General features: G+C 41.0%; 1 protein-coding gene across 2 annotated transcripts in view; it reads left to right on the forward strand.

Annotated features, from left to right (window-relative positions):
- The window catches only part of LOC124552400, a 126,442-nt gene that overhangs the window by 29,276 nt on the left and 69,257 nt on the right, over positions 1-27,909 (forward strand). For both annotated transcript variants that reach the window (XM_047126663.1, XM_047126664.1), the window contains exons 4-6: positions 7,970-8,095; positions 17,042-17,271; positions 23,071-23,206. In XM_047126663.1, the coding sequence (XP_046982619.1) occupies positions 7,970-8,095; positions 17,042-17,271; positions 23,071-23,206 (492 nt within the window). The remainder of the gene's footprint in view (positions 1-7,969; positions 8,096-17,041; positions 17,272-23,070; positions 23,207-27,909) is intronic.

Genomic DNA, 27,909 nt, shown 5'->3' on the forward strand with positions numbered 1-27,909 from the left:
CTTCCCTTTCATGCCCCTCGACTCTTATAACTGCCATCTGGTTTCTGTACAAATTGTAAATAGCCTTTCGCTCCCTGTATTTTACCCCTGCCACCTTCAGAATTTGAAAGAGAGTATTCCAGTTAATGTTGTCAAAAGCTTTCTCTAAGTCTACAAATGCTAGAAACGTAGGTTTGCCTTTTCTTAATCTTTCTTCTAAGATAAGTCGTAAGGTTAGTATTGCCTCACGTGTTCCAACATTTCTACGGAATCCAAACTGATCTTCCCCGAGGTCCGCTTCTACCAGTTTTTCCATTCGTCTGTAAAGAATTCGCGTTAGTATTTTGCAGCTGTGACTTATTAAACAGATAGTTTGGTAATTTTCACATCTGTCAACACCTGCTTTCTTTGTGATTGGAATTATTATATTCTTCTTGAAGTCTGTTGGTATTTCGCCTGTCTCATACATCTTGCTCACCAGATGGTAGAGTTTTGTCATGACTGGCTCTCCCAAGGCCATCAGTAGTTCTAATGGAATGTTGTCTACTCCCGGGGCCTTGTTTCGACTCAGGTCTTTCAGTGCTCTGTCAAACTCTCCACGCAGTGAATATAGTGATGAATTTGCCCTGGATATGGAACATGTCAAAATTGTGATTATACTGGACTGCAAATTGCTGTACGTGATGGGATAAGCAGTCTGAGTGATGGCAGTAAGGAGGAGGCTGGGGCGGAGCGGAAGAGGGATAGCAGGCTAGGTGTGGGGGATAATAAAGTGCTGCTTGTGGGAGCTACAGGTATGAGGTGAGGAGAGGGTATGGCAGCTATGTGCAGTCAGGGGATTAGATTTTGGGGAGGGGGGGGCGGTTATGTAGCAGAAAAGGAGAGAAATAAAAAGGCTGTAGGTGTGTTGATGTAATAGAAGGCTGTTAAATGTTGGAGTGGGAACAGGGAAGGGGGATAGGTGGGTGAAGGACAGCGACTAACAAAGGTTGAGGCCAGATGGGTTACAGGGACATAGGATGTCCCTAATTAACCATCCAGAATCCAAAACCCCCACAGCTGGTCCAGATTTGTAGATGACATCATCATGATGTGGATTGAGTGTGAGGGCACCCTGCCCACATTCCTCTAGCACTTCAGCATCTTATGCCCCATTTGCTTCACCTGGTCCTCCACAACCCAATGAGCCACCTTGCTCAATGTTGTCCACCACCACAAAGATGGCTACATTAGTACCTTTCTCCATATCAAACCTACCAAAAACCAGCAATACGTCCACTTCGACAAGTTGCCACCCATTCCATGCCATACCAAGGAGACCCTTCCATAGGGCCTAGACACCCAGGGCCGTTGCATCTACAATGATGAGTAGGCCTTGTCCTAATATGCCAAGGGCCTCACTGAAACCTTCACAGCACAAAGTTACATACCCCTCCCCCCGACTCAGTACCACCCAGGACTGGAACAACTGAAGGACATTCTGTGCTAGGTTTTCGACTATGTCTCACCATGACCTGAAAAGACGAGTATACTACTCCACCCCTCCCACAGTGGTATATTGCCGTCCACTGAATCTACACAATATTCTCCTCATCCTTACACAAACCCTGCTCCCTTTCCCTTGCCTCGTGACTCATATCCCTGTGATAGACCTAGACGCAAGACCTGTCCCATACATCCCGCCGCCGCCACCACCACCACCACCACCACCACCACTTACTCCAGTCCAGTTACAAGCATCAAAGGCAGGACTACCTGTGAAACCAGTTACATGATCTACAAGCCAAGCTGCAACCACTATGCTGCCTTCTGCATAGGCATCACCCCGGAGGCCCCACAACTCTTCTGTCAGTATGTGCTTGGCTACCCCAACCTTTGCAGCATTACTTGCTTTCTCTACTGCAAGCTTCCATTACCCACTTTACCCTTCTGCCCCTCCATCGGATGGGTTTCTTGGTGCATACCCTGCTTGGATGTGGTTTATATTTGAGACTCGAGTTTCCACTTCCAGTGTTTTCTACAACTTTTGATTAAATAAACACATGGTCCCCATTGTTGGGTTTCACCTACCCACCAATTTTCAAAATTCTCCAGAAGTGAGGGAAAGGTCATCCACTGTTGCGTATGCTCCACCTTTGTGCCTTTCCATCTTCTCACACAGCGACCGCACTCCCCATGTATGCCAAATGTGACTGGGGTATGGGGATTCCGAGCAACAAATTACTGACCAGGCAGCTGTTGCTGAGGCTGGGTGGCACCCATGGGGAGAGCTCCCATTCGGAGTGGTTGGTATCGTGACAGATAAGTCGCAAATGAAGTAGATGAAGGCCCCCGGCAGTCTTCTCTGAAAGGACAGTTCTCTTTAATTCAAAGTGATATGACCCTAAAATGTTTGTTTCCATGGCTACACCATAGGAGGAACATAAGGCTAAGCAGCAAGCAAAAAATACTCCACCCAATACTTAGTTCGCACAAGGACTGATGGAGATTTCTTCTTCAGTCACGGGTACTCGCTTGTAACACGCTGGGTGGCATACCGGTGACTGTCATTGCCCAGTAGTCTTAATACAGTTCACGGCATCATTTTCCACCAGGACCTGCCCTTACAGTCCTATGACGAGCGTTGTGCCAGCTTGGAGTGACAGGTGTACACTTCGCCCATTATGTACATAGGGGGTCTAAGGACTAGGGTGATTAGTTGCCAGAAAAGGTCGAGGTGATAGTATACCGACACAATGTGAAACCATACGTGTGTCCACCCCCCACCCCATGCAGAGCTTCAGGTGTTTGAAATGTGGGCACGTCTTCATATTGCAATGCTGGCCCTATCTGTAGAGATTGTGGATGAGTGCTGAATGCAAACACTCCTTGTGCCCCTCCCCTCACCTCTGTGAAAGTATCATTCTCCCTCCTCACCAGATTGCAGTGTTTTCCAGAGAAAAGAAGATGCAAGAATAAGAGACTCACTTGACCGGCCTCTCTATGGTTGGGGTCTCCCCTCTTACTACTTCCCCTAGACCTGCTTTGGGGTCGATGGCCTCCCACCCACTAGGGACACTCGTCCCTGCCTCCCAGCTGGAGACGAATAACCTTCCTCTGGCTTCTCTTGCCAGGAAGTGGTTCCTCGGGACACTTCCTTCCAAGGTTTCTGCCTATCCACAACCGGGCACCAGCCAGTGGCTGAATGAGCCACAGGCTGCTGGTCGCAGGGCTTCGCAGTCATCACCTTTACCTAAAACTGATTCAGAGAAGCCCCCACCATCATCAAACTCTTCTAAGGAGAGGAAAGACAAGAAAAAGTCCTCCAAGAAGGACATTTCAGTGGCCATTCATGCCACCAGATCCCAACTGTTCCACTCCTTTGGCCGATGTGACCCCTGAGGCCCCATTTTGCATCAGACCATGGAACCCGGAACCCGTGTATATTAATGACTTAAACCGTCAACCAGTGGCAGCATATGACCCTAGGGCATCACGTGCCTCCTTGGTCTCTTCCCCAGTGGAATTGTAGTACTTTTTCCAGCACCTGACTGAGCTACAACATTTATTAAAGACTTCCGCTTCCTTTTGCATTGCCCTTCAGGATACTTGGTTTCCAGCAATGCAGACTGGCCCTTCGTGGATACCGGGGATTTTGAGATATTAGAAGAGCTGTGCTATCTATGACAGGATGCTGGGAGGAGTTTGCACATACGATCTGGACTCTCTATTTAGTGAACTTGTGCGTATTTGTACACCTTTGGAGGCCACAGCTGTTCAGGTAACAGCATTTCAGGATATTATCACCTGCATCATTTCCCTCACTCCCAATGGGGAAGTGTCTGACAACATACTGTTTGCATAGGTTTCTCAGCCGCCCCCCCCCCCCCCCCCCCCCGCCCTCAACTTGACCTTTGCCTCTTGAGTGCAACTTCCCCCCCCCTCCCACACACACACACACACACACACACACACACACACACACTCTTCAGTGTGGTGCACGGAACTTTCTTGGCCATTGAACTTTCCTTTTGCAGCCCCTGTCTTCTTCCATCCATCCACCTGAGAGTACACAATAACCTGTGTGGTAGTGACTATTTCCCAATCTTCCTGTCCCTCCCTCAGTGTTACTTCCGTGGATACCTGCCCAGTGGGCTCTCATCAGTGCTGACTGGGATGCATTCACCTCTGCTATCACCCTTGGCTCCTCACCACATGGAGATATCAATGAGCCAGTCAAGAATAAAACTAGAGCCATTCTTTTAGTAGCTAGTTTAGCAGTTCACTGCTCCAATGGAAGACGGTACTTTGCTGGTTATCATAAATCACAGAAGCCATTAGAGATCTTAGGTGGGCTCTCGACACCATAAGGAGCACCTATCAATGCAGCACCGCATTGTCTTTGAGGCTCTATGTATGTGTCCACCATCTAATAAAATGTCAGAAACGAGAATGCTGGGAATTGTACATTTCAACTGTTGATCCCCATACCTCTCCTTCGCAGGTTTGCGCTAAGATCAGATGTCTCTAAAGATACCAGACACCTGCGGATGTACCTGGTATTACCTTGAATGGCACTGTGTACACTGACCCAGAGGCCATTGCCAAACATTTTGCTCTGCATTATGATCGAGCCTAAGTGTGTGAGAATTATCAAACTTGCTTTGGTGTTCTGAAACAGCAAGTGGAGCAAAAGCAATTATCCTTCACTACATGTCACGTGGAGCCATTTAATGCTCCATTTAGCAAGTGGAAATTCGTCTAGCCCCAGGGCCGGACCAAATGATCAACCATCTACCAGTAGGGTGTCAGCATCATATTCTGCCGGCTTTAACCGCATCTGAAGCGGGGGCAAGCTCCCACCACAGTGATGAGAAAGCATCATTGTCCCAGTGCTAAAACCGGATAACAACCCTCAAGAGATGGACAGTTATCACCCAATAAGCTTCACCAGTGTTCTCTGTAAGTTGCTTGGCTACATGGTGAGCCAGCAGCTGTGTTGGCTCCTTGAGTCTCAGGGTTTTCTGGCTCCATCACAGGGTGGCTTTTGCCAAGGCTATTCCACTGCTGATCATCTGGTTTACCTGGAGTCTGACATTGAACAGCTTTTGCCTGATGTCAATACCTTAAAGGCTTGTGACACCACACGACGACTTCACATCCTTGCTACGTTACACGAGTGGAGTCCACTCCAGATTTTTATCCAGAACTTCCTATCGCATTTTACATTCGAGGTTCTGTAGGACCAAATTGAGAAGCAAATCTCCAAAGTCCTGGAATGTGTCAGTACATGACATTACAACATAAAAGTAATAACATATAAAATTAAATGTTTATGAACCCAAAAAAAAGAAGAGCCATAAGTTTATATAAAGACAATAAACAATATCGCACAGAAATCAACTTAATTTTTGAAAGAACTCTCAACAGAATAGACGGAGTGACCCATGAAGAAACTTTTCAGCTCTCATTCGAAATTGCGTGGATTACTGCTAAGATCTTCGAATTCTTGTAGTAGCTTGTTGAAAATGGATATAGTAGTAGTATACTGTAATCTCCAAATACAGGTTGGATTTCTGCCTAGTATTAACTGAGTGAAAGCTACTAATTCTTGGGAATAAGTTGATATTGTTAACAAGAAACGACTGTAAAGAATATGTATTTTAAGAGGCCAATGTCAGAATACCCAGACTAATGAACAGGGGTCAACAAGAGGTTCGCAACCTTACACGACTTACTGTCCGAACCGCCTGTTTCTCAGCCAAAAATATCCTTTGAGAATGGGAAGAGTTATCCCAAAATATAATACCATACATCATAAGCGAATGAAAATAAGCTATGTAGACTACTATTCATGGCAAACTATCACTTACTTTAGGTACTGTTCTAATAGTAAATATGGAATCATTTAGTCTTTTAACAAGAACCTGAATGTGGGCTTTCCACGCAGTTTTCTATGTACCTGAACGCACACAAATTTGAACTGTTCACTTTCACTTATATGCCCATTCTGGAAATTAAAACATCAGGTTTTGTAGATGTGTGTTAGAAACTGTAAAAACTGAATCTGTGATTTAGTGTTAGTTTATTTTCTACAAGCCATGAACTTATGTCTTGAACTGCACTATTTGAAACAATGTCAATGTTGCACACTACGCCCTGTGCTACCAAGTTAGTGTCATCAGCAAACAGAAATATTTTACAATCACTTGTAATACTAGATATCATTTATGTAAATAAAGAATAGGACTTGCCCCAGCACTGATCGCTGGGGCAGCCCCCTCCTCCCCCACCATTTGACTATGCCCCCTCAGACTCCACATCACAGCCATTCTCAACACTGTGGATAATGACCTTTTGCTGTCTGCTACTAAAGTAAGAGGCGAACCAACTGTGAGATACTCCCCATATTCCATAATGGTCCAACTTCTGGAGCAGTATTTTATGATCAATACCATGACATGCCTTAGTTAAATCAAAAAAGATGTCAAGCGTTCAAAACCTTTTGTTTAATCCATCCAGTACGTGAAAGAGGGAAGAGAATATGGCGTTTTCAGCTGTAAAAGCACTTCTAAAACTGAACTGTAAATTTGACAGCAAATTATGTGAAATAAAATGATCAATTTTCCTTACATGCACTGCCGTTTTGATAACTTTAGGAAAAACTGATGGCATAGAAACAGGTGTAAAATTGTCTGCATTATTCTTTTCTTCCTTTTTATAAAGTGATTTTACTTCTGAGTACTTTAATCATTCAGGAAACTGACCATTCTCCAAGGAAAAATTACAAATATGGCTAAGCACAGGGCTAACAATTGCAACACAATATTTTAATATTGTGCTAGGTATTCCATCATATCCATGAGAGTTCTTAGTCTTCAGTGACTTAATTATTGACTCAATCGTCGCCTTGTCAGTATCGCAGAGAAGTATTTCAGACATCAGTCTCGGAAAGCCATTTTCGAACAGAGTTATATGATTCACTGTAGAAACTAAGTTTTTATTTAATTCACAAGCAATGCTCAGAAAGTGGTTGTTAAATACAGTATATATAGCTGACTTATCAGTAACAGAAATATTTTTACTACGAACTGACATTATATCGTCAATCTTGTGCTGCTGACCAGACGCTTCCTTCACGACTGACCACACAATTCTAATTTTGTCCTGTGAATTAGCTATTCTGTTTGGGTACCACACTGAGTATCCCTTTCTTTATAGTAGCCGTGAAGAGTGCAGAGATGCAGTGTCGCCAGGCTGTGCTTCGGGGTGGGGGCAAAGAGAAGGAAGAGAAAAGACTTTAGTAGTAGGTAGGCATGTTTACCAGCACAGCACAGACACTGGATCTGCACCTAGCAGCCCTATACTGTCCCCACCGCATAGACACTGGATCTGCACCTAGCAGCCCTATACTGTCCCCACCGCATCCCTGTATATTCCCACATGCAGCATATCGACTTCCCCTACCCATGCTGTCCTGTTGCTCCCCCTACCCCTCCCCCTCTCCCTCCCTTCACAATGTCTCCTCCTTACCCCATCACCCATCTCAGCAGATTGCTGCTCGTGTTAGATGCTGTTAGTCAGGCCTCGGCTCTCTGAGACAGTGGCTCTCTCTCTCTCTCTCTCTCTCTCTCTCTCTCTCTGTGCGTGTGTGTGTGTGTGTGTGTGTGTGTGTGTGTGAGAGAGAGAGAGAGAGAGAGAGAGAGAGAGAGAGAGAGAGACTTGGGAAGTAGTACTTTGTCCAGAAGCTTAAATATTTATACAGTCTTTTCTATTGTGCCTGTCTGCCACTTGATGCCACTTCTGTGTGGTGATTAGCAATCTATCCTTTCCGTATTGCTATTATTCCATCTAGGACTTACCATTGTTTCGAGTTCTATTATAAGACATTCTGTTTCTGTTGTAATGAATGGTAAAAATAATAGTGGAAGGGTTATTAAAAATAAATGCTTCTTTTTGAGATTCCATTTTGTGTGATGAAAGTACTACAGGTGTTTTAATTTCATTTCAGATTATGTTGGTTTCATCAAGAAAGTTATGAAACTGCTGCAGCATGGATTTACTGGTATCCGCAAAGTGGAAGTCACTCTAAAGCAGCTTGGTACATCTGACCAACCTCCGCCTTCAGCTAGACCCTGTGAGTTTCTGAATTTTTTAGTCTGTTACTGAGAGATTCTATGTAACAGTTATCTGACAAAATATAGGTTATTTCACTATAATTGGAAAGTGGGTTAGCACTGCCAATATGAATTGATGCAAAAAATGTAGGATAGTTCTCCCTCTGCCCCCCCCCCCCCCCCCCTCTAATCTGCTAAACACCTTCTTCTTTTATCCTTATTCGTCATTATATTCATAAGTTAGTCCAAAGGGCTTTTCATAGAAAACCTTACTTTGTGAAAGGCAACTTTGTACTGATATGAAGATTTGCCCCAAAATAATATACCACAGTGAATAGAAATATGGAAAATTTCTTGTTTTGATTATGTATATCATAATATTCATATCTAGCAGCAAAGGCCTTTCATAAGGTTCTTTTTAATTTTTTTATAAGGGGCGTTCAAAAACAAACGAGCCAGAGGCATAATTACAGAAACCAGTACCTGTATGTTAGAAGTATTGACCCTGGCTGTTTAGGCACTTTTCCCACTGTGACACAAAGCGGTGAATGGCTCATAAAATTCCTGGGGCTGTCATGTTAACCAGTTCAGCACGTACAGCTGGACATCATCATCAGAGGTGAATCGTTTGCCCCTCAGGGCCTTTTTAAGGGCGACAAAAAATTGTATAATCACAGGGGGATAGGTCCGGACTGTATGGAGGGTGGCAGAGGGCCTTCCATTTGAATTTCTGCAGGAGTGCCGCAACTATGTTGGCCATATGAGGCTTTGCATTGTCGTGGAGCAGAATGACCCCACGGGTGAGATTTCCTGGTTGTTTTGATTTGATCATTTGGTGAGTTTGCAAGTAATGCTGGACATTCACTGTTGTCCCATGCTGCAGGAAATGAATCAGAAGTGGGCCGTTTTTGGTCCCCTTAAAAAGGCTCTGAGGGGCAAACGATTCACCTTGGGCAATGACAGCTGTATGTGTGGAACTGGTTAACATCACAGCCCCAGGAATTTTATGAGACAGCCATTCACTGCCTTGTGTCACAGTGGGACAAGTGCCTCACCAGTCAGGGTCAATACTTCAAACATACAGGTACTGGTTTCTGTAATTATGCCTCTGGCTCGTTTCTTTTTGAATAGCCGTAATTTTTGAAATTATTTACAGTTCTTGCCAGCTGTATGTAAGTTTACATTGTTAATACAGTACATGAAGTAGTATCTTGTCGGCTTCAGTGGATAAGTTCAGGGGAAGTATTGTGGTATGTGTAACATTAGATAGTGGTTCTATCACATTCCCGGTACATCATGCAGTTGTTTTCCGACATCCGAAATTGAAATTGTGATTTGCTACTTCATGCTGAAACAGTAATGAAATTTTTTTAACTGTTTGTGGAAATTCGGGGTTTGTCATTGTGATTGTAAATACTTGAGATTAATTTTGGAATTCTGTAAGGGAAGAAAATACATAAAATTACAAGTGATCCTTCCTGACCTTGAAATCTTGTAGGATCCTGTATCATATGTAAGTTGTATGGATTGCAGTGAAGAGGAACTTACTTGACTCCAGGATACCACTGTCAACATATGAATGTGTTTTTTCTTCCCTGTTGCTTCTATCATGGTAGTGGAAATACTCCTAAGGCTGTAATTTCAAGGTATCAGGTACAAGATATAGGAACTGAAAGATTAGACGAGACTCATTTCTTCAAATTAGTCTAATGGTGCTATACCAGACTAGGTCAGCAGTGAAGACTCTAGTATCATATTTTAGAGGAGAAATGTTCAAATTCCATGGTGTGCTAGCATACATGCTGGAAAACTAATAAAATCTTTCTTCTGAAATGTACCGTAGATTTTTGCATCACACATCAATCAGCTGAGGTGAGTAGTTGTGTAGCATCACATTCCTGCATTTTATAACCTTAAGTATACAAGCTAAGCAATAATATTCAAAGCATTATCACTGCTTATTAGTCTTTTTTTACATGTTCAACATTACCGACATGATGCAGATTATCTAATTGTATTGTCATTGAAAGACAAGATAAAGTTTTTCTTAAAGTGTAAGAAATTTTATTTGTCTGTATGTGGACTCTGCACTTCCTACTAGAAATTTTGAATTTCACTTATGACAGGTAAAAGGAAAAAAGAAAAAATGTTTTGTTGGGAAGAGCGTACTTGTGCAGGTAGTGATTTTTGCCACGAGTCAGTTGGCCGTGGTTATTGTTTTGCCAGTGCTACTGACCACGTGGTTTTGCTGCTATGCTTTCAGCTCAAGACGGGGTGTTGGTCATCTCCCTAGGACCGGCTACACGCCCTGTGCCAGGTTTGAACTGGTTCAGCAGTAGCTTCAGGACTGATTCTAACTATTTAAACAGTGTGAGGGGCTTGCCATAACTGTGTTGTGAATGCATGTGAAAAACATGACCTCCATCTTCCCTCTAAGTACTGGGCACTCTTGAGTATTTGTATTTCTCTGACACTTGGTTCATGATGTAATTTTCTTGCTTAAGTGGAATTTAAGGGAATTAAAGATCACATTACAATTGGATTTGCTTATGGCATTCAAACATGATCTTGGTGGAAGGATCAACAACTGTAATTGTCATCATTGTTTTTATTTTCTGTCGCACTTGAATTTACATTCAAATTTTCTGGTTTCTAGTTTGACTCAAGTTCATTTTCAAACCATTACTTGAAATGAAGATGTACTTCATTCAGGTAAAAATATGAAATAAAAATTCAAGAAAGATACGCTAATGAAGCTTTTAAAATGGTTTTGTTGTGTATTTTCACTCTAATGACATAGCTCTCAGCTGTAGTTAATGGTCTGAAAATGAATATTGTGTGTGGAACTCACCAATAAATTTGAGTGTGATCACAGCTAAGGTGAAAATGGTGGTTTTCATAGTTTCCATAAGTACACAAACATCCATTTAAGTGGTAATTCCATTCTGTTATGCTCTTCCCTTATTTTTATTTTGGGGGAAAGAAAAATACTAATTAAAAGTGAGATTAGAGTCCTGATGTAGAGGTGTGTGCTTTTTCGGGGGGGGGGGGGGGGTGGTATTAGAGTAGGATAATCTTTCATGCAAGTACATAATTTCAGGGATGAAACAATGAAACAAGAACAATGTTAGCTCCGGGAATGAGGGGTTCGACCTGTACTTGGGAGAAGTTATGCTACAGATAAATGTTGGAAGACTTTTTTTCTGTATGGCAAGTCCCTGTAGTATTTCTAAAATACTGACTTCAGCAGCTAGATATTCACATTGCTACAAAACACTCAATAACATAGTCTGTGGCATGCTAGTTTGCCTCATTTATTGTCGACTTTCATAGAAGTAAACAGAGAATCTGTGCTTGGATAAAGAGAGACATAAATTACTACATCTGTAAATAGTATTAATATTAAACTCTTCCACATAGAATTTCAGTATTCACTACAGAATTTATAATAGATAACTAGCAAACCCTTCTTGTCAGTTCTTCACAACAATAAGTCGGATAGTACAGTGACAACTAAAAGTGCATTCCATGGCAGCTATAGTGGGAGGTTCTTCATGGCAAAACTAAGGTGGTGAAATAAATGGAAAACTTATAATAAAAACCTATCTGCTGGAAATGTACACTGGCATAGTGAAAATGCTGTTGAAAAGACTACAGTTGAATCTTAATATTCCACTAAATGGTTACCTTGGTCTCGGAAAACAGTTTCATAATAGTTTGTTTCAAATCAGTTTAGCTCCAGAGAACTATATTAAATAATTACTGGCATTTAAATCTGAGGCCACCCCATGACTAGTTTCTGTTTCAGTGATTAAAGTTTCAAGTTTTCTTAATGTATGTTAATTAGGTGAAGGGTATATCAATTTTTTTTGTAACTTATTTGACATAAAAATAATAAACTCGAGTCAGTTTATTATTAATATTATTAAATGCCTTAACCCATTATAGTAAAAGATATTTTTTTTAGTTTCTGGAATCTGCAGACAGAATTGAAAATATTGATACTAAAAAATTTACTAAGAAATTTTTTGTGTAATCACCATGCAGGAAAACTTGAAAGAAAATGGTAGAAGATGGGAAAACACCTCCAGAAAATTAACCCAATAAGAAGTATTAAAATCACAAAGGAAAAGCCCTCTGGCAATTCTAGGGAAGGATGAGGGTCCCAGTAGGTGATTTATTGCTCAATATGTGGAGTGGAGGAGAACTTACTTTTCACACACGTCAAGAAAATCGAAAATAAGATTAGAAAAATAGAGGATATCTGAAGAGACAGGAAAGGGAACTGAGAAATTTACAAATCCTGCTTGAGGACTGTTCAAGAGTCTTACCTGTGAAACTGAAAACTGGAAAGCATGTAACTAAGAGAGAAAATTATTTATAAGTGGAGCAAGCATATCTGGCATTGTTCCTCAGCAAACCTCACAATGTGAAGATTGTCAGCATTGATTGGGTAGCTACAGGTAGAATATTGATGACGTGTTGTTGTTGTGATCTTCAGTCCTGAGACTGGTTTGATGCAGCTCTCCATGCTACTCTATCCTGTGCAAGCTTCATCTCCCAGTACCTTCTGCAGCCTACATCCTTCTGAATCTGCTTAGTGTATTCATCTAATGATCTCCCTCTACGATTTTTACCCTCCACGCTGCCCTCCAGTACTAAATTGGTGATCCCTTGATGCCTCAGACATGTCCTACCAACCGATCCCTTCTTCTAGTCAAGTTGTGCCACAAATTCCTCTTCTCCCCAGTTCTATTCAATACTTCCTCATTAGTTACGTGAGCTACCCATTTAATCTTCGGCATTCTTTTGTAGTACCACATTTCGAAAGCTTCTGTTCTCCTCTTGTCTAAACTATTTATCGTCCATGTTTCACATCCATACATGGCTACACTACATACAAATACTTTCAGAAACGACTTCCTGACACTTAAATCTATACTCGATGTTAACAAATTTCTCTTCTTCAGAAACGCTCTCCTTGCCATTGCCAGTCTACATTTTATATCCTCTCTACTTCGTCCATCATCAGTTATTTTGCTCCCCAAATAGCAAAACTCATTAGCTACTTTAAGTGTCTCATTTCCTAATCTAATTCCCTCAGCATCACCCGACTTAATTAGACTACATTCCATTAACCTCATTTTGCTTTTGTTGATGTTCATCTTATATCCTCCCTTCAAGACAGCATCCATTCCGTTCAACTGCTCTTCTAAGTCCTTTGCTGTCTGACAGAATTACAATGTCATCGGCAAACCTCAAAGTTTTTATTTCTTCTCCATGGATTTTAATACCTACTCCGAATTTTTCTTTTGTTTCCTTCACTGCTTGCTCAGTATACAGATTGAATAACATTGGGGATAGGCTATAACCCTGTCTCACTCCCTTCCCAACCACTGCTTCCCTTTCATGCCCCTCGACTCTTAAAACTGCCATTTGCTTTCTGTACAAATTGTAAGTAGCCTTTTGCTCCCTGTATTTTACCCCTGCAACCTTCAGAATTTGAAAGAGTATTCCAGCCAACATTGTCAAAAGCTTCCTCTAAGTCTACAAATGCTACAAACATAGGTTTGCCTTTCCTCAATCTAGCTTCTAAGATAAGTCGTTGGGTCAGTATTGCCTCACGTGTTCCAATATTTCTATGGAATCCAAACTGATCTTCCCTGAGGTCGGCTTCTACCAGTTTTTCCATTCGTGTGTAAAGAATTCGCATTAGTATTTTGCATCCATGACTCATTAAACTGATTGTTCGGTAATTTTCACATCTGTCAGCACCTGCTTTCTTTGGGATTGGAATTATTCTATTCTTCTTGAAGTCTGAGTGTCTTTCACCTGTCTCGTACATATTGCTCACCAGATGGTAGAGTTTTGTCAGGACTGGCTCTCCCAAGGCCGTCAGTAGTTCTAATGGAATGTTGTCTACTCCCAGGGCCTTGTTTCGACTCAGGTCTTTCAGTGCTCTGTCAAACTCTTCATGCAGTATTGTATCTCCCATTTCATCTTCATCTTCATCTACATCCTCTTCCATTTCCATTATATTGTCCTCAAGTACATCGCCCTTGTATAGACCCTCTATATACTCCTTCCATTTTTCTGCTTTCCCTTCTTTGCTTAGAACTGGGTTTCCATCTGAGCTCTTGATATTCATACAAGTGGTTCTCTTTTCTCCAAAGGTCTCTTTAATTTTCCTGTATGCAGTATCTACGAGGGCCGTTCAGAAAGTAACCTCCGGTTGATTTAAAAAAATACACCAAGTTAAATAAAAATATTTTAATATATACATCTTACAACTACATCTTTGCACTATTTTTCTACATAGTCTCCATAGCGATTGAGGCACTTATCGTATCTCTTCACAAGCTTTGAAATTCCTTCTGCATAAAAATCACCCGCTTGTGCCTGGAGCCAGCCTGTGACCGTATCTTTGAGCTCTTCGTCGTCATCAAACTGCTGTGACCCGAGCCATTTCTTCAAATGCATGAAGAGGTGATAATCACTTGGCGCCAGGTCTGGGCTGTAAGGTGGATGGTTGATAACGTCCCACTTGAAGGACTCAAGAAGGGCCGTTGTTCTGCGAGCAGAGTGAGGACGGGCGTTATCGTGCAAAAAAATGATACCGGAAGTCAGCATACCACGGCGTTTGTTCTGTATAGCCCGTCGTAACTTTTTTATTGTTTCACAGTACACGTCTTGATTAATGGTCGTACCACGTTCCATGAATTCAACCAACAACACCCCTTTGGCATCCCAAAACACCGTTGCCATCAGTTTTCTGGCAGAAAAATCTTGCGAGGCTTTTCTTGGTTTGGTAGGCGAATTTGAATGTGCCCACATCTTGATTGTTCTTTTGTCTCCGGGTTCACGTACTTAATCCAGGTTTCGTCACCGGTCACGATTCTGTTTAACAATGGTTCTCCTTCGTCCTCATAACGTGACAGAAAGTCTAATGCAGAGGCCATTCTTTGAGTTTTGTGGTGGTCGGTAAGAATTTTGGGCACCCGTCGTGCACAGAACTTACAGTAACCCAATCTTGCTGTCACTATCTCATACAAGAGAGTCTTAGAAATCTGTGGAAAACCAGTAGACAACTCCAACATTGAGAAACGTCGATTTTCACGAACTTTTGCATCAACTGTCTGAACGAGTTTGTCAGTCACCAATGATGGTCTACCACTCCTCTCTTCATCATGAACGTTTTCTCGTCCACTTTTAAATAATCGTACCCATTCACGGACAACTCCTTCACTCATAACTCTTGGTCCGTACACGGCACAAAGCTCACGATGAATAGCTGCTGCAGAATATCCTTTGGCTGTAAAAAACCTTATGACAGCACGCACTTCACATTTGGCGGGGTTTTCTATTGCAGCACACATTTCAAACTGCCACAAAAACTAAACTAGCGCAGGTACGACGTTCACTCGACCACAGCTTGATGCCGACTGACCTGTTGAGTGCGTGGACGCACAGATGGCGTCGCTACTCCCCCCACAACCCGCACTGTGACCAATCGGAGGTTACTTTCTGAACCGCCCTCGTATTTTACCCCTACTGAGATAAGCCTCTACATCCTTACATTTGTCCTCTAGCCATCCCTGCTTAGCCATTTTGCACTTCCTTACATGGAAGTGGAAAATGTCTTTAATGTTGACACATCAAACGCATTAGTTGAGAGATAATTTGCAGACCCACATAGGTGTGGTAAAAATTGGTATCTCTGAAGCAGTTGTCTACACCTGTGTGCCTGCCAGAAGGTGCTCAACTCACAAGGAGAGTGAGTGGAAAATTTAGCGTTCTTGCCTCAGTATGAGCCATAATGTCCCTTATTTTGTAATTACTGCCCTTATAGGAGGTAAACATTGAAGAAAGTACAATTATTCTGGTTCTGTTGCAAAGGTTGGTTCTCTAAACTTCCTGAATAGCTTTTTTTTGTGAAAAGATAAGTCTTCTTCCCTTCTAAGTGCACAGAGCATTTGTTGAATATTGCCGTACCTATAGAACTGGCCAATGATAAATCGAGCAGCTTGCTGCTGAATTGCTTTGATGCCTTTCTTTAAGTTAATGTTATAGAGATCCCAATCATTCAAGCAGTACTCGAGAATGTGTTATTCTCTGAGTATGTCTCTTCTCTTAATCTGTTTTGCCTTGAAAGATTATTACCCAGTTGTGTTGCGCGTCTGTTGGATGGGAATCTTGAAGTGACAGTATGACTTTTGCATACTTATGCTTACTGTATGTCTCCAGTTGGAAAATAAAACATGCTGCTTTAATAAAGGAATGTATCACACTTTTTTAAAATCGTACAACTGTATGTGCCCACTAAGTTATTGAAATAACTGTAATCTTTTACAAACACTGCCAGTGCAGAGATATTTAAATCCTTAACAACACATTTGTTTCTGTTTAAAATCTTGTAGTTCAGGTTTTTGCACCTGGATAAATTGTAAAACATGACCTTCGTATGTACTGCAGACTGTAACTTTATAAAGCAGAAGATTTTAAAAAGAAAAAGAAAGATACCTTTTTAAAAAGCCAAAATACTTGTTTTGTGTTGTGTTGAATTAATGCTTTTAGTAAATGATTTTTAAATGTAGCTGAATGACGCTATACTTAACAAGTATCTTGTGTTTCCTTAGATGTAGATTTGTGGTTCCTGTGTTGTGAGATAATGTGTGCTGTTGTTAACTTTTATTACAAATTACACAATTATATCTTTCCAAAAAGGTTTAACAAATACACAATTTAAGTTTTTATTTCACCATTTTGTAAGAATTGTTTTATTTTTTCAATTAATAAGTATTCAGTTTATTGTAGAAAGTTAAACCACAGTGTGGTTGCAAGGAAATCCCCTTTGTGTGTTAATCAGTTTGCTGACAATGATAATTTTTGTCGGAGAAGTTATTTAAGCAAAATTCTGTGTCATCTTATTGGTGCTCTCACAAATCATAGATATTTTCCAACTTTAGTATCCGCAGATGAGAGCACACTGGGTGCCGTCGCTCCGCTCACAGAAGAACGCATCAAAGAACTGCTGGAATCCTCTTTTCCGAACCCGGTGACTGCGGTTGAGCTGGCGCGTTCCAACGGCTGGTCCGAGGAGGAAGTGCAGGCGCAGTTGTCACAGCTGACGGAGAAGGGCATTGCCAAGGCTCTCGAGCACGGTGCATACACACGCGCAGTTGCTACCAAAGTGCAGGTCGGTGTTTGGCGATTGGCAGTTTTGATACTTTGTAAAGGTGTGGTGAGAGGATTCACTTCTTTGGACACTCTCGTTGCACTTACTCTTGTTGGTGTTCATTTTGGTTCTAACACAATAAGTGTAGTTGTTGGTCAGGTAGAATGTTACTTAACCAACACAGTTAGCATGTCTGGGATTAAACAGATCAGTTTTGCTTCCGTAAAGGTTCCTCTTGTGGGGAAAGTGATATTTCATCTCAAGAAGTCAATTCTCATACAACTGAAGAAGAAATATTACTCAGTTAGTGTTTTCTGTCATCTTGTAAAACCATCAGTTTTGTAGATCAGGAAATTTTACTAGGGAAACTTAAATGACATAGTGTTATCTTAATAGAAGGAGGCTGATGGTGAAGTCAACTTATAGTATGATATGATATGATATGAAATGAGTAAGACTAGGCTCTGAATGGGGTTACATTAAATACAGTGTCTCAAAAGTTTTGTTTTTGACCTGCCCTTCTTGTTGCATATAAATGAGTTACACAGGACACTGGAGGTGGATGTTTGCTGATGACACAAATGTATTTATGAATAGCCCAAACACATCCAAACCTTTCCTTTTTGTGAGTACGTGCTTTGCTGCCATGGGGCCCCGGCCTTTGCATCACCTTATCCATTTCTGTGCTGCACCTCTATGCTCCTGCTATTCTTTTTCCCCTCCCTTGGAGAACATGTCTGGGATATTTTTGGAAATGTGTTCTGAAGTTTCAGTAGCCTGACATCACAACAGTTCAACTGCCTTCTTCCCCACCCCAACCCCCCACCCCCCCACCCTCCCCTCCCATTGAGGATCATGTTTGTTTCTTTTCATCCCTGTACACTCCTGAAGGTTGGCCCACACATTTGACATGTAACTGGTGACTGGGTAACGTGTAATTCCCAGCCCCGGGTCGTCATACAGAGTTCGCATGTACCACCCGTACAGGCCAGGCTCAGTGAGCGGCGATTATCTGAACTGTTTCCTTCCCAAATTTGCCAATTGATCCTTCTGCCAGGAGTTCATGAGATGTGACCTGAGGTATGAGCAATTACGTAAGACGAGTGAGCCGCCCCATCTGGGGGGACGGCCCCCAGTTGGAAAAAGTGTGTCATTGAAGACACTAGCAATCGTGGGGGATTTTCTTGCAATGAGTCAATCACCATCTCAGTCTACATTTACTAAACGTAAACAGAATGAGACTAAAGATTCAAAGAATCTCCCATAAGCATCTTGTTTCCTTGTGGCATCCTGTACTGAAGAAGGTCAGCCGTTAGCTACGAAAGCTGCTGATTGAATTGCAGGTGCTGTGAAACCATGGTCTTGTTTATGGAATGGCACTTTGCTTTTGGAGACTAATTGTGATCCTTAGGCACAACACCTGCTGCTTTGCTCCTCCACAGCTATCATGTTCATGTCAAGGCCCGTCAAATGCTGAATTCTTCATGTGTTGTTATTTACAATAGACTGCTCGATGGTCTGACCGAGGGAGAAATCCAAACTTACCTCTCTGATCAGGACATATTTTCAGTCCATTGGGTAATGAAAAAAGTTGATTTAACCATAAAAAAGTGCCTATATGAATTCTTTTTCCAACATGTGATAGAGTAGTGCTTCCAGCAAAGATCAAAGCAGGCTCTGAAGTCATGTTCCAACCGTAAATTCCAAACCCGATGCATTGCTGTTAGTGTCAACGTTACAACCACACTCGCATGTCCAGCCGAAACACCTCCAAATGTGTTTCTTGTGGTACAGATGCTCACAAGGGCGGTTGCCTGTCTCCTCCTCTGTACACAGACTTCTGACCTCAAATTCAGCACTGCAGTTGTAAAATTGCCAAGTAAGACACTAGCTGTGCAACAAGCCACTAGATCTTCACCTTTGGCAGCAAAATTACCTATGTGTAGCAGGACAAAAGGAATACTCCTGTGAAGACTTGCCATGTGCCAATTGCAAAGGCTGTATGTAATCAAACAAAGGCAAACAGTCATGTCCTCCCCTGACTCGCAGTGTGATACCCTCATCCGGCTGACCTCCATTTCGCTGGTGCGCACTGCCTACTGTTTTTCTGCCCTGGAATTGTTTTTCTGCCCTGGAATCCACAGGCCGACCCATTGAGAATCCAATGGAACAGGATCTTCCAGCCTCTGTGTCCTCTAGCACTGAGCCTTCGAAGACCGGCACTTGGTAGCTGCCGAAGTAACAATCCTTCATTTGTTCCCTACTCCCCTTTCCCCGTTATGACTCTTCTACAGTGGAACATTTGTGGCATTAGATCTTAAAATCACTGTGTCCAATTGTTCTCTGCCTCTAAGAAACAAAATTGTCCTCACGGCCACCTTGACCTCTCGCATTTCCTTCTAGTCGGCTTTGACTCCCCCCCTCCGAGGATGGCATCCCATCTCATCGGGAGTCATACTGCTTATCCTGGGTGACACAGTAAAACCATCTCGCTGAACATACAGCTGCAAGCTGTTGAGGTCCACATTTTCCTTCCTCGCTTCACCTTTTCTCTTTGTACAGTCTACACTTGTGTCTCTCTCTCTCTCTCTCTCTCTCTCTCTCTCTCTCTCTCTCTCTCTCTCTCTCTTGCTGTCACCAGGGAAGACTTCATCCAGCTTATTGGTCAATTTCCTCACCCCTTTTTGCTTCTCAGTCATTTTAATACACACCATCCCCTTTTGGTCTCTCCCAGAACCTGTCAGGGGGCCAAATTCATATTCTTGAGGAAAAAGAAACTTGTTTCACAAAGCATGTAGCATCCAGCGCATGTTGGTCTATCGATCATTCATATGATTTTGAAACGCATCCCTGCTGGAATTTGAGCAAATTCTAAGTTGATTTCTGAATGAATCATAAGTTGATTTTTGAATGCGTGCATGGTGTACGTGATGCCTTTGCCAGTGGAATCCCCGTCGCATCTAGAAATCAACTTTCCTGCAGGCAAAAGGGGACGGAGCTATACGAGCTGAGCGAGATAAAGCCGAACGGGTGACTGCCAATTGCTGTTTATGCGTTTGACTGGATTTGCGAATGCTCAGCCTAGTTATAATTACTAGCAAAATCCGTAGACTCAGACTATCAGAGTGGAAATAAACGACTAACAGAAATAACAGAAAGAAAGATTACATCTTATCAGTGTACTGGTATCCAAGGAAATGAAATTTTGACATTACATTTTTGGCCAGACCACTACACTGTAAGGGCCAGTTGTTTAGTCCCCAGTTAGGAGCTAAAGCTCTGTGTATAGAGCTTTAGCTAGCAGATGCTAAAGTTCTATTCTGGGAGTAGCGAGGAAAACGTGTTGTACGAACATGTAATAATGCCAAACCGTAGAATAAATGCGGGATAACTAAACCGGTGGTTGCGGCAGGGTTAGTGAAGCTAACCAGAGAGTAAGTGTTGACAGTGGCAGGGATAGTTCCAGAATTAGTGATGACAAGATTGTTTGCTAGAACGAGGAAGGAGAAGGAACTGGGACATCACACAAATTATGGAAGAATATGACAATTCCAAATTTATATAAAAATTTCATACTACTACTTTAACATTTCACGCATATGAATGAAATGTAAAACTCTTTCCTAACAAAACTTTTTGCTTGTAGTAGACCTAATAGGTGTTTGATATTGGGACTTCATGAATTATGTTCTGTCATGTTATAAAAATGACCATTTGTGCCAAAACAGCCTTGTTTATTTGGTGTGCATTAAAACTGCTATCCGGTATTGCTCCAGCTCAGAAATATCATAGTTCTGGGGCTGATGCACAGAGCAATCCTAGTTGTATTGGGGAGGTTTAGTGGTTCTGCTTTTTCCTCTTTGTTAATTGCTCTTACATCAAATGAAAACAAAACGGATTTTTTTGGCCGGGACCTATCAAGTGAATTAAAATACATTCACATAATTACGGAAGACTAAAATATGTTATTAGTTTATGATTTTATTTTATTTCTGCCTTTCTGACAGTCAAACATTAATCGCCTTGCCGAACAATGAAGCTATTTTTGTCTGCTTGCTAAAGAAATTTGGCTTTTATTAATCTTTTCCACTGAGGCAATCAATTTATTTCAAACAGTGTTTAATTCTACACTATTGGCTAGTTTCAAGTGTTCACTACATTTCAAGGGCTACTTCTCATCTTCTAGCATGTATGGCATTATGCTATAATAAAGAACCGAACATGAAACAATACAGTACTGGTACTCCAAGAAAAGTTGTCTGAATCTGGACATACGCGAACGTGCACTTTAATCCGAATTACGCATTTTAATATGGTTCATGAAATTCTGATGCTCTTGGAGTATCCTCTAATGTCTTTTTTCTTTCATGACGTAATGTAAGATCTTTTAATGTTTTATACGTACGAACATACGGGCTTCCTGCGTCGTCATAACTGCGCAAGTGCGGTGACACCTGATATCTGCAACTGCTGAAACGAACCTATTTCTAACAAGTTGCGAGAAAATATTGCAAATGGTTGTTTGAAAACCATTAGTTTCAAAGTAAATTTCCTTTAACTCAGGATGAACTATGTGTGAGAATGTACGATGAATTTCTTAAATCACAGAGCATTTGAATGTAATTTAAAAATCAACTCTTTGAGGACGACCTTTTTCAAAAATTTCGAGTCTAGAAGATCAGACATAAATGTCATTTTTACTGGCACATTTGTGTGATGTATCTTAAAGTGTAATGTGCCCATAAAAGATGAACATTATATGTGAAAGCTTAGCTTCTTTTGCAGCTTATTGATCTTTGAGACCAATATTATATGTGAAAGCTTTGTTTTTCTTGTAGCAAAACTGTGTGCATTTTAAACGATTTACTTTTCCTATTTGTGTGTACACGCTACTTAACAGTGATATTGCTATTGGCTGACTACATCACGAAAATTTGCAGTGTACATGTTGCTGCACATCAAAGATCTTTCCAAAACATGTTTTATTATTTTTATTGAGTTTAGTTTTTTAAGGGCTGGGAAATTGTACGCTGGTATATAAAAACATAACCATACAAAGGATTGATAAGTTTTACAGTTCCAAGGAAAAGTATACAGTCACTTAGCATGGGAAAAGTATATTTTCATCCGGGAGAAAGTGTATTTTTAACCGGGAAAAATCCAGGAATTTTTTTTTCTTGTCCATGTACACACCCTGCAGAAGCACTGTATTCTGCATCTTGTAACACACCTGCAGGCAAACTGTCCGTTGTACGTACTTGCTTCTAAGACAGATGTGTCATCCACTTTAGTGCATACACTCAGTCTTGTTAGCAATCTGCAGAGAAAATTTCATGGAGAATATGACCACCAGAGAATGAGACAGCTATATCTTGTCTAGTAGTGGGATAGTGTTGCCATTAAAGTCATGAACAGCCCTAGTTCAGTAGGAAATAACATATTTTTTCAAAGAGGATGTTCAGTTAAGTTTCCTAGATTTTTTTAACAATATATTGCATAATGCTTCATTGTCCATGTGCTATCCCTCCCTGCACCTCACTTATGTTTTGTTATCGTCACTCTGAGAGATTCTGCTTAGTATCACCAGAGTCTGGAAGTTTTTATATTGGCTATTGACAAGGTCTCAGTTGACTAATCCAGAGAGATGGGAATTAGTCTTGATAAAAGCAACATACTCATAAGAAAAATGGGCACTCCTGTCCATTTGGTGCCACATAACTGTCACAAATTTGCTTCTACAGGATTCTGTCAGTTCGTGAAGGTACATGCTCTATTTCAATCACTCATGTAGATTTTACAAGGTAAGTTTGTTTTCCACAGGTTGTGCGTAACATGCCGGCCATGGTGCAGTCCAAGCAGCCGACAATCGCCATCATCACTGCACAGTACTGTGAGAAGTTGGCAGTGGACTCCATGTTAGATAACCGGGAAACCTTTGTACGGTACACAACAGTCGGTACGTGAGTAATATATCGTACATTGATGAAAATATTTATGAAATAATAATTTTAATTTTAATTGTGTAATAGATATGTCACCAGGAGAAACAAAACTGGCATTCTGTGCATCGGAGCGTGGAATGTCAGAGCCCGAAATTGGGCAGGTAGGTTATAAAATTTGAAAAGGGATATGGGTAGGTTAAAGTTACAGTGAGAATTTGTGAAGTTGGATGGCAGGAGGAACAAGACTTCTGATCAGGTGAATGCAGGGTTATAAATACAAAATCAAATAACGGTAATTCAGGAGTTGGTTCAATAATGAATAAAAAAAAATAGGCGCGCGGATAAGCTACTATGAACAGCATAATGAACCCATTATTGTAGCCAAGATAGACATGAAGCCCACACCTACCATAGTAGTACAAGTTTGTATGCCAACTAGCTCCACAGATTATAAAGAGATTGAAGAAATATATGATGGGCTAAAAGAAAATATTTAGATACTTAAGGGACACGAAAATTTAGTAGTCATGGGGGACTGGCATGTGATTGTAGGAAAAGAAAGAGAAGGAAAAGTAAGGAATGAAAGGAGAAGCCACCTAGTAGAATTTTACACAGAGCATAACACTTTAAGAATCATGAAAGAAGGTTGCATACATGAAAGAGACCTGGAGACACTGGAAGGTTTCAGAGATTTAAGAACCAGATTTTAAATTGTAAGACCTTTCCAGGGGCAAATGTGGACTCAGACCACAATTTATTGGTTATGAACTGTAGATTGAAACTGAAGAAACTGCAAAAAGGTAGGAACTTAGGGAGATGGGACCTGGATAAACTGAAAGAACCAGAGGTTGTAGAAAGTTTCAGAGAGAGTATTAGGGAGGGAGTGACAAGAACAGGGGGAAGAAATACATGTAGAGGAAGAATGGGTAGCTTTAAAGGATGAAATAGTGAAGGCAGCAGAGCATCATGCGGGTAAAAAGAAGAGGGCTAGCAGAGGGAGATGGGACCTGGATAAACTGAAAGAACCAGAGGTTGTAGAAAGTTTCAGAGAGAGTATTAGGGAGGGAGTGACAAGAACAGGGGGAAGAAATACATGTAGAGGAAGAATGGGTAGCTTTAAAGGATGAAATAGTGAAGGCAGCAGAGCATCATGCGGGTAAAAAGAAGAGGGCTAGCAGAAATCCTTAGGTAACTGAAGAGAGATTGAATTTAACTGATGAAAGGAGAAAATATAAAAATGCAATAAATGAACCAGACGAAAAAGAATACAAACGTCTCGACAATGAGAATGACAGGAGGTGCAAAACGGCTTAGCAGGAATGGCTAGAGGTTAAATGTAAGAATGTAAAAGCATGTATCACTAGGGGTAAGATAGATATTTCCTGCAGGAAAATTCAAGGGACCTTTGGGTCGAAGAGAACCACCTGTTTGGATATCAAGAGCTCAGATGGAAAACCTGTCCTAAGCAAAGAAGGGAAAGCATAAAGTTGGAAGGAATATAAAGAGGGTCTATACAAGGGTGATGTACTTGAGGGCAAAGTTATAGAAATGGAAGAGGAAGTAGATGAAGATGAAATGGGAGATATGTAACTGTGTGAAGAATTTGTGAACACTGAAAGACCTAAGTCAAAATAAGGCCCTCGGTGTAGACAACATTCCATTAGAACTACTGGTAACCTTGTGAGATCCAGTCATCTGGTGACCAAGATGTATGAGACAGGCAAAATACCCTCAGACTTCAAGAAGAAAATAATAATTCCAATCCCAAAGAAAGCAGGTGTTGACACGTGTGAAAAATACCGAACTTTCAGGTTAATAAGTCACAGTTGCAAAATACCAACAAATTATTTACAGACAAATGGAAAAAAAAAATGGAAAAACTGGTAGAGTTGGGGGAGACCACTTTGGAAATGTTAGAACAAGCGAGGCAATACTGACCCTAAGACTTCTCTTAGAAGATAGATTAAGGAAAGGCAAAGGTACGTTTCTAGCATTTGTAACCTTAGAGAAAGCTTTTGACAATGTTGGCTGGAATGCTCTCTTTCAAATTCTGAAGGTGGCAGGGGTAAAATACAGGGAGCGAAAGACTATTTACAATTTGTACAGAAACCAGATGGCAGTTATAAGAGTCAAGGGGCATGAAAGGGAAGCAGTGGTTGGGAAGGGAGTAAGACAGGGTTATAGCCTATCCCCAATGTTATTCAATCTGTATATTGAGCAAGCAGTAAAGGAAGCAAAAGAAAAAATTGGAGTAGGAATTAAAGTCCATGGAGAAGAAATAGAAAATTTGAGGTTTGCCAATGACTTTGTAATTCTGTCAGACAGCAAAAGACATGGAAGAGCAGCTGAATGGAATGAACAGTGTCTTGAAAGGATGATGTAAGACGAACATCAACAATAGAAAAATGAGGATAATGGAAAGTAGTCGATAATTCATCAGTTGATGCTGAGGGAATTAGATTAGGAAATGACACTTAAAGTAGTATACGAGTTTCGTTGTTTAGGGAGCAAAAGAACTGATGATGGTTAGAGTAGAGGATATAAAATGTAGACTGGCAACGTGCAAGGAAAATGTTTCTAGTGAAGAGAAATTTGTTAACATCGATAATAAAGTATCTCAATCAACAGTTTAGACAAGAGAAGAATAGAAGTTTTCGAAATGTGTTGCTACAGAAGAATGCTCAAGATTAGATGGGTAGATCATGTAACTAATGAGGAGGTACTGAATAGAGTTGGGGAGAAGAGGAATTTGTGGCAGAACTTGACAAGAAGGAGGAATCAGTTGGTAGGACACGTTCTAAGGCATCAAGGGATCACCAATTTAGTACTGGAGGGAAGCATAGAGGGTAAAAATCATAGAGGAAGACAAAGAGATGAATACGCCCAGCGTATTCAGAAGGATGTAAGTTTCAGTAGTTATTCGGAGATGAAGAGGCCTGCACAGGATAGAGTAGCATGGAGAGCTGCATCAAACCAGTCTCAGGACTGAAGACCACAACAACAACAGATGGTTTCATATTGTTCTTCCCAATTGTTTCATTAATGACAGTGTACCTCCATGTCTGAAAGAACAAGTGTTATTGAAAATCTACAGCTGCACGAAATAATTTGAAATTTATTCACAGACTGCAAATTTTTTTACATGCACAGACAGCAGAATCGGCTGAGGCAATCTCTCACAGTAAATGGGAAATTCTTGGTAGAGCCACACTCTGGCACTAATTTTCGCAAGTCATTGATAGGTAGTGCATCTATACCTAATACAGTCGACATCAAAGAATTCACAATCGGCAAATAAATTTCAAATTGTTCCATTAGTGACTACCGTAAATAAAAAAAATCTTAAACGAAATTTAAAAATGGTAACAGAGTATGGCTTTGGCTCAAAAGCATCTGATGGTCCTAGAGCAGTGCTGACAGTAGTTAGTCACATCATTAGCTCTGGGGATCAGCAATTCATGCATTATAAGCTAAAAGGGAAACACGGAAAATAAAAAGCCAAATTAAAGGATAATTCTCACACACAGTTCTAGTTTTGTAAACGACTCGAGAAACACAACAGTAATACTGCTTCACAGAGCAGTAAAAAACAAATTGATTAATAATACGGGTAAGATAGATACTGCCTACAGGAAATAATAGGGGTAAGATAGATACTGCCTACAGGAAAATTAAAGAGACCTTTGGAGAGAAGAGAACCACTTGTATGAATATCAAGAGCTCAGATGGCAACCCAGTTCTAAGCAAAGAAGGGAAGGAAGAAAGGTTGAAGGAGTATATAGAGGGTTTATAAAAGGGTGATGTACTTGGACAATATTATGGAAATGGAAGAGGATGTAGATGAAGATGAAATGGGAGATAAGATACTGCGTGAAGAGTTTGACAGAGCACTGAAAGACCTGAGTCGAAATAAGGCCCCGGGAGTAGACAACATTCCATTAGAACTACTGATGGCCTTGGGAGAGCCAGTCATGACAAAACTCTACCATCTGGTGCGCAAGATGTATGAGACAGGCGAAATACCCACAGACTTCAAGAAGAATATAATAATTCCAATCACAAAGAAAGCAGGTGTTGACAGATGTGAAAATTACCGAACTATCAGTTTAATAAGTCACAGCTGCAAAATACTAACGTGAATTCTTTACAGACGAATGGAAAAACTGGTAGAAGCGGACCTCGGGGAGGATCAGTTTGGATTCCGTAGAAATGTTGGAACACGTGAGGCAATACTAACCTTACGACTTATCTTAGAAGAAAGATTAAGAAAAGGTAAACCTACGTTTCTAGCATTTGTAGACTTACGAGAAAGCTTTTGACAACGTTAACTGGAATACTCTCTTCCTAATTCTGAAGGTGGCAGGGGTAAAATACAGGGAGCGAAAGGCTATTTACAATTTGTACAGAAACCAGATGGCAGTTATAAGAGTCGAGGGGCATGAAAGGGAAGCAGTGGTTGGGAAAGGAGTGAGACAGGGTTGTAGCCTCTCCCCGATGTTATTCAATCTGTATATTGAGCAAGCAGTAAAGGAAACAAAAGAAAAATTCGGAGTAAGTATTAAAATTCATGGAGAAGAAGTAAAAACTTTGAGGTTTGCCAATGACATTGTAATTCTGTCAGAGACAGCAAAGGACTTGGAAGAGCAGTTGAACGGAATGGACAGTGTCTTGAAAGGAGGATATAAGATGAACATCAACAAAAGCAAAACGAGGATAA

The sequence above is a fragment of the Schistocerca americana genome, chromosome 10 (genome assembly GCF_021461395.2).
Source record: "Schistocerca americana isolate TAMUIC-IGC-003095 chromosome 10, iqSchAmer2.1, whole genome shotgun sequence".
NCBI classification, from domain to species: domain Eukaryota; kingdom Metazoa; phylum Arthropoda; class Insecta; order Orthoptera; family Acrididae; genus Schistocerca; species Schistocerca americana.